The following is an 8250-nucleotide window of genomic DNA, read 5'->3' on the forward strand; positions in this document are numbered from 1 at the left end:
AATATGGGCTATTAACAGGAAAAGAGTACACTGGACAAAATAACTAAACACTAGCAAAGTATTTCAATATGCATCACCATCACTGTTTATTTGCCACACCATAAATAAAACACATGTACATATACAATAAAAACAAAAAAAATCAGACAGGGCGAGGAGACCTTAAAAGTATTGAAAGTAAGTGATTGTCCCCATAAACTCAATTACTATACATTGATCTAACTATCTCTTTTCTGATTGGCCGAAAGCGTACAGTGAATTTTCGAAATCAGAGCGTGTCACGTCATAACTGCAGATCATACAATAATCATGTCAAGAACACTCAATGTCATGGGTAATCATGTCATGTATGACTGCGGTGCATGATTTCTAAGGGTAATCATGTCAAGTTCACACGCTTTGTGTTTCTTGCTGTTAATGAAGAAGCAAAAACACAACTTCCATTATTTTTTTCGTTCATTGTATGATAAAACGATTATTACATTCGGTTTTTGTGATATCCAGAATAATCAAGGTCTCGCTAAGGGTTATCAACCTCAGCCTTTGGCTTCGGCTGATAACTCCTACCTCGACCTTGATTATTCTGTATAGCACAACAACCTCATCCAATAATTGTTTATTATTATACATTGAACTCACTATCTCTTTTCTGATTAGCTGAAAGCGTACAGCGAATTTTCGAAATCAGTGCCTATCAGTATGATGCCATCTAGCTGCAGGTTGTACAATAATCGTGTCAAGGATACTCAAGGTCATGGGTATTTGTGTCATGTATGACCGCAGTGCATGATTTCTAAGGGTAATCATGTCAAGTTTGCACACTTTGTGTTGCTTGCTGTCAGTGAAGAACCAAAAACATGACTTCCATTTTTTTTCCGTTCAATGTATAATAAAACAATTATTAGATGTGGTTTTTGTGATATCCAGAATAATCAAGGTCTTGGTAAGAGTTATTGGCCTCAGCCTTTGGCTGATATCCCCTACCTCGACTGTGATTATTCTTGATATCACAAAAACCATCATCCAATAATTGGTTTATTATAAAAATAAATTAAATCAGATGAACATTCCTTGCATGTAAACAAACTACTGTGTGGAAAGATTGTGTAATTCAAGTGATATGGATTTTTCAACAAACTAGAATTGATATCAAAATGACAAAAACTCACATAATTTTTACTGTCAAACCTAGTTAATGAAGAATTGTTACTGAAACTACATGTATCACACCAGAAACAATATCCCAAACTTGGTCTCAACTACCAAGACTATGAGCAACCTCTGTCCAGCACAGGTATTTCTCAACATAACATGATGAGTCGCATAAGTGAGCAGGAAAGCCTTGTAATTAAATTAATAAGAACTGAGTATATGTAGATGCATTTCCATTTGTCTATTTTGGTAACATTGCAGACTTGTGAAAAACAGAGATTGCTTGTGGTCTGAAGCTGTATTGTCAGTGGACACCACTCTCATCAGGCATACCAGGTACTGTACTAGTAGTTGTGTTCCTGAGGTGTCTTGAGTGATTATTGTACAATTTGTTTTCCAATTACTTACATTACTTAGCTATTGACATTTCTCTTGTAACCCCATCTTAAGTTCAGAAGGTTTAAACACACCATATTCTGTGACAATGCCCCCTGTAATCAGTTCTGCTGGAGTGACATCGAAAGCTGGATTCCAGCAACCAATCGCAGGAGCTGCAATGCGAACTCCAGCTACAGTTGTCAGTTCTTCTGCTGGTCTCTCCTCAATCACAATGTCACTGCCCTTCTCCAGAGTCAAGTCTACAGTTGTGGATGGTGCGGCAATATAAAATGGAACCCCATGGTGTTTTGCTGGAAAGTTGGACGAGAAAAGGCTGAAAATTAACTTCGAGTAATCATTGAAAACAAGTGGGGAGAGGCAATGTGAGGGTAAAACAACAAAGTGAGGGCTCAAACCCTGACCAATCAAACCAGAGTTCAGCTTCCATACCATTACACCACCATATTGCTGACTACCTTTGTAATATGACATTAAAAAGTGAAATTTAGAGAAGCCTTCTGTTATTCTTAATAGCAACCTATTGCACACCAAAATCTGGCCACAGGTAATGGGTAGCTCTTTGTCTAAACAGCCAATCACTCAGCCACCAAAGTTTCAAGATGTATAATTTTTCTTTGTGACAAGATGAGGATAATCAGAGCCTTTGCTACTTCTTACTTTCAGAAACAGAAGACTAAAATTGTATGGCATCTCATTTGAACATTCAGATTGAAGTTTGATTGACACAATCTATTGGCCTCTTTAGCTTAATGGCTCATGTCAAATTCCAAAACTCGGAACCAACCAGAATTTATTGTGATGAGAATCAAAAAATGTAACAGCATTAATAACAAATACATTATTATCTGTGTAATACACTTACCAGCTATAGCTATCTGATATGTTCCAACCTTATTTGCTGTGTCACCATTGGCAACCACTCTGTCAGCACCCACAACAACTGCATGTATTCCTTTTGTTTTCATGAGCACTGATACCATTGAGTCTGCTACTAAAGTAGCAGGAATCTTGTCAGAAACTAGCTCATATGCTGTTAATCTTGATCCTTGGTTGTACGGCCTGGTTTCAGTGCAGAACACATGATCAAGATGATTTTGTTCTGATAAGCTTCTAATTACCCCTAAAGCAGTTCCATAGCCAGCTGTTGCTAGTGAGCCAGTGTTACAGTGAGTGAGGACCTTCAGCTTATCAACACCTACTTGTTGCAACACATGTGCTGCTCCAAACCTCCCGATAGCTTTGTTATCACTTATATCTTTTGCCAGCATCCCTTCAATTTCTTTAATCAATTCCATCTTGACAGTTTCAGTATCCTTTGCTTTTAATGATAAATCCTTGACAAATGATATCAGATGCTTGGAGGCTTCCATAATGTTCACAGCTGTCGGTCTTGCCTTCATAAGATACTGTAATTTCTCTGTTACAAAGTTTTCCAGTTCCTCTGTAGAACTAAATGACCTTGGTAGAATCTCTATCGCTAAACTCAATGAGCCAACAATTGCAATTGCAGGAGCTCCACGAACCTACAGGTAGAACAATAACACTTCTCATGAGGAACACAATCAAAAAGCGCAATTCTAATACACTGAATGCCATATTCATTAAAGCCTTTATTCTCACCATTTCATTGATATTACATGTATGAGGACAAATGTTCAGTGTACAATATACACACTGTTCATGGAACCACCAAATGTTTGCACGGATTATTGAACTGGCCTGTTCTCTCAAGATGGTTGGATGCTGGCCAAGTTCTGGGTTTTTTTGTATGTTTATGGACTGAAAACAAGAATATCAAGCTAATATCCAGCCTTCTTGACCAAACAAACTTGGTCCATAAAGGTTTATGAATTCATATAGAACACCATTTTCTTGTGGTAAACAGTGGGTTATACTGAGTATTAGCAAGATAGCACCACCACCAACCACCAGAACAAGAATTGGGTCATCTTCTCCACTCCTGAAGTATGCCAGCTACAGTATTCTAATAGTCTATTATATATTACGCCCTCACACACTCACAACCCAAGGAGGTGAGAAGGTGGAAGGAGTTCTTATTTGATATGCAAAGCAGAAAGCAGTCGCATTATTCAGTGTGCAAACTAATTTAAAAATCTTAGTATGTAACAACACCCTTAAACCTAAAACAGAAAATGAAAAGAAAAGCAAGAAGAAAACATACTTAAACCGAACATTCAATTCACTAGCCTGCATAGGAAGCATTCCAATATGATCTAAGAGGTTTCCACATTCTGGTTCCATAAAATTGGGATGAGAGTAAAAAAAAGAGGAGGGTGGGGGGGGGGGGGGGGGCAAATTAATATTCCTCCTTTCTCCTCCTATAATAATTATCATTATTGCTTGATCAAAATTTTCCTATGGCCAGAATATGAAAGTCTTTGTTCCCATGGAAATGCTTCCTATGCACACCATCAATTCACTTTTCACAACTTATGCCTTCTGGCCAACACAATACAATTTTAATGGGAGTGTCCTGATTAGTCTGCCTCCGGGCTGACTAGAAGTTTTAGACACTTAAATAAAGTTTGTTGATTGATTGATTGAATGTTAATCAATTTATGATAAATTCAGAAGATACAAAATGTAACCTAAAGACATGCAACTTATATAAAGTACATGTACAGCAAATCTATCTTATTAAAGTTCTAAAGAACTTGCCAAACCAAAGCCGTCTTTACTGATCATGATCAGCATTTGTTCAACATAATATCAATAACAAACTTTTCTTCATGATCAGTAAGTTCCTTATAGCTCTGTTCTAAATCCACTGGTATACACTCTTTGTTACAAGCATTATCTCTTGACAACAGAGAGTAGCAAGAGCTTTTTCTTCTTGGAATATATGGCTCAACCACAGTTTTCACTGATCGTCTTACATGGCTTACAAACTTTTTGTCCTCTCGAACAGAATGGGGAGGTACATCTGTGTTAACCATCTCTGGAATTAACTGAGATAATATAGAGTCTCCAGCAAAGTTTTCTGAATTGTTTCTTTGCTCCTCAGTAGCACTGTTACATGTCAAAAAGTGATGTCTGCTTTTACCTGGCTTGTTGTTGCTCACACTTCCACTTTCATTGCTTGGAGTACAAACTGGCCTTCTGAATTTTGATTCAACTTCAGAAGAAGATTTTTGTCCCCTGAACCCAGAGGATACAAACAACCTTGGTCGATACACAGCAAAATAACTTCCTCGAAGTTTACGTGGAATTGCAGAAGTCTGTTTGTAACTCCTTGCTTTGCACATGAATAACAAAATGTTTGAGAGCTTTGTGGACAAATATTGCTCGAACCCATAACTAAATATAATTATTACCAGTTGCTGCCGAGTTGAATTTCAATTAATATTATATTCTGATACGTGGAGGATATTTCTGTAACTAGTTTCGTAAACCCAAGAGCACTGCAGTAGCAATTTATGAACCGAAACGTTTTGGAACGTACCAAAAACGTTTCAAAACGTTCCTAAGTTCTGCAAACATCAGCAGGGTGACACGTGGAACAATGAAATTTGTTTTTTATTTATATGCCTCTGCACATTAAATAGTAGCAAAAGCAGTTAAACCTTTTTAAGTTCTATGTCAGCTAACTTCGGCATTTATTTGAAAATCACAGAAGACGCTAGCGCTATTCTAACAAATTTAAGCTTAAGCTTAATTATTCAGCAAGGCGCCGCGGGTAGTATTAAGCTAACTTCGCGCTTCGCTTACCTTCATTGTCTTTATCGCTTGCCAGCCATCTTCGACGCCTCTTATTTCCTCGTAAACTGACTTGTGAGGCAGGACAAGTTGGTTTAAGATTTCAAGATGTCCACGTTGGTACTTTATCGCTAAAAGTGACATTGTTAGCAAAAAACAGTAGCAAGAGTTTGTTGGCGTACGACTGCCGTTGCCTCGATTTGATGATGACGCGTGTTAATTTAACCCCTCCCTGGAGATAAAATCAGATCTCTCCTTGGCCTCCCGAAAAGTTATAGCACCCGGAACCCAAGCGCTTTTTCTTTTCTTTCTTTCTTTTTTCTTTCTTTTTTTTTTTTTTTTTTCACATATTGGTCAGGAGCTCATTATCATTGATTAGCTCCTGTATTGGTAATATCAACAGAGGTTCCCTTCATAAAAGAAGTTTCAGGCGTATACACCTCTCTATTTTTAGATACAGCATAATTAATGGAGGGGACCCTCCATTAACTATGGATGCAGATAAGAGATTAACCAAAAGTGGCTTTGCGGGCCCGAAAAGTTCCCGGGACTTTCGAGAAACGGGCCCCAGGCTTAGTCTCATGCACTGGCGCCCTTTTGTTTTCGTCCAGTCCCTTAGTTTCCCAAACTGTTAGAAGACAACAAGGGACTATGATTATAGATCATAGTCTCAGTCTTGAAGTCAAATAAAAGTCCTCAAATTAATGTCCCGGACCATTGTATTCGCTGCTTTCCGGGAGCCGTTCATAGAGTCGTTATTGTAAGACTGGAAAAACGCGTATCATTTGTCTACATGTGGAGTACACACACTACTTTGTAGAAAATAAAAGTGTTCTAAATCAAATGCCGCCAAAGAAATCACCCTTTGTACAATTTATATCTGTATACAACAAGTTGTTATGTGATCACGTTCATTTCATCTGGTTGTATGATATACCGACTCTTTTCAAGCGTTACATAGTACAAAGGGAAGCGCTTGATGCAGTTGCAATCTCAGTTTTAAAAAGCAATTTCAAATTAAATCCGAAAAAAGGATTTTGGGGCTTCAACGGGATTCGCACCCGTGACAACCCGAGTAGAAAGACAGTACTTTTAATACAGTTCCTTGAGAGAAGTATCAGATCTCATTCACTTCTTTCTCGATAACAATTCAAGTTACCATCTATTACCCTTATTTTTTAAATTATTTATGATGTTCTGGCCTTGTAAATACACTAGAAGTTGTTAATGATTTTTGGGTGGAAAAACAGCAGTTTTCATACGGCCCTTAAGGTCACAGAAAGGGAAACCAGTGCGGAAATAATCCTTCAAATCCAAGGTTAAAAGCAGTTAATGGTTACCTAACGTTGGTCAGTATATAACCGATTATTCAGGTCAGTTTAAGCCACTAAATGTTGTCTCATGATAGATAGAAACTTTATTAAGAATGTCATCAACCACCTAGCTGGGGAAAAACTCCCCTACTAATACGGGGACATAACAAAAACGAGTTAAATTAGAAGAAAATACCTAAAAACAAAAAAAAAAACAAAAAAAAAACCTATAGCTATTTACTATAGTAAAATTTAAATCCAAGTTAAAATATGTTATGAGACTATGTACAGTGGATTTTATAATCCAATAATACATAGTTAAAAAAAAAAATTCTTTAGGAGGAGCAGAGGGGACAGCCTCTGCAGCCATCATCTAATAATGCATCAAGATTGTTGAGATTTCTGATGTTCGTCTTAAAAGTGCTGAGAGATGTGGCCTCTCTTATGCTCTTTGGTAATTTTGACCACAATTTGGGTCCTAGATATCTGATCGAGTGCTTACCATATTTCACCGAGTTAAACCTTGGATACTCTTTAAGATCTATAGTGAAGATGTTGATAATGTCACCTAACCAAACAAATCGAGGAGTTTGTTACAGTTATGATTAAAACGATGAAGGCCACCTGAAATCCATTTTGCCGGATGAAGGCGTGATAAAGAGCGATGCTTCTAAAGTTACGATCGTTTGGACTAATCATAATTTTTTCTTTCCGGTAAATGTTTGCTTTTTTTATTGCTCAATGATCTCGTTTTGTTTTCTTGCAACTCAAGCATGAATAAATTTGTGTCTTCCCATTAGCTGAATTAATACAACACATTTTTTCTAGACCATTTTACTGTTGTCAGCTCAGTGACTTGGCCTTTGAATGGCAGCGAAACTGGAGGTAACTTGTTTGTTTCAAATGAAAACAAGGCCACCTCACTGTTTTTGTTGTGTAAATCTAGTTGTTGTTATGCTAACTAGTTGGCATTTAAATGAGAAAGGCGTAATATTTGATATTGATTCAACAAATAGAAAACACACGGCATAAGTTGCAATCACGATACGTACAGTAGGCAGGTTCACTGTTGTTTTAACCTGTTTAGGATTATTTTAAGGCTCAGCCACAGCTACTGTTATCGGTCTAGCTTGCTGGCTGGTTTGCACAGTCTGGTTGTTACCAATATTATATATACCATGTACCAAACCTCCGCCGGTTTCTTGATTATCAAACCACTCAGCCATTTGCTGCTGCCCGGTTCTTTCAGAAGTGTTTCAGAAGCGGTAAACACTGTAACACACAAAAGGTGACAGCTCAAACCATTTAGCGAATAAGAAAACAATAGGCCATTTTACGGTTGTGTGCACAGTCACCCGGCCTATAAATGTAAGTGAGGCGGTGACCTAATGCTCTTCTATTCTTATATACATAAATTGTTTTTTTCTTGTTCTCATGGTCTCCTTTTGTTTTCTTGTAACTCCTGTACCAATAAAACTTTGCGTCTTCCTTTTAGTTGAGTCAACAATCATTACGCTTATTTTTTTTTGTAAAGTAACTGTTTTCCCGATTGACTTAATGGCTTCAAGTGTTACCTTTTGTCTGCAAACAACTAATATTTACACCGGTTGACCAGTTAAACAGAGAACACTTCTTAACTCCCAGGATATCAGGTGATCATTGAGATTTC

At 37.5% G+C, this 8250-nt stretch overlaps 1 protein-coding gene across 1 annotated transcript; it reads right to left on the reverse strand.

Moving 5' to 3' along the window:
• Positions 1-61: 61 nt before the first annotated feature.
• LOC110051643 (methylthioribose-1-phosphate isomerase-like) lies at positions 62-5492 on the reverse strand. Its single transcript, XM_020757692.2, has 3 exons — positions 5281-5492; positions 2414-3074; positions 62-1841 (listed from the first exon to the last, which is right to left on the reverse strand). The coding sequence occupies exons 1-3, from the start codon at positions 5410-5412 to the stop codon at positions 1570-1572; spliced, it is 1065 nt and encodes a 354-aa protein (XP_020613351.1). The 5' UTR covers positions 5413-5492; the 3' UTR covers positions 62-1569.
• Positions 5493-8250: the final 2758 nt, after the last annotated feature.

The sequence above is a fragment of the Orbicella faveolata genome, unplaced genomic scaffold (genome assembly GCF_042242905.1).
Source record: "Orbicella faveolata isolate gen_17 unplaced genomic scaffold, um_ofav_v1 contig_46, whole genome shotgun sequence".
Lineage (NCBI taxonomy): Eukaryota > Metazoa > Cnidaria > Anthozoa > Scleractinia > Merulinidae > Orbicella > Orbicella faveolata.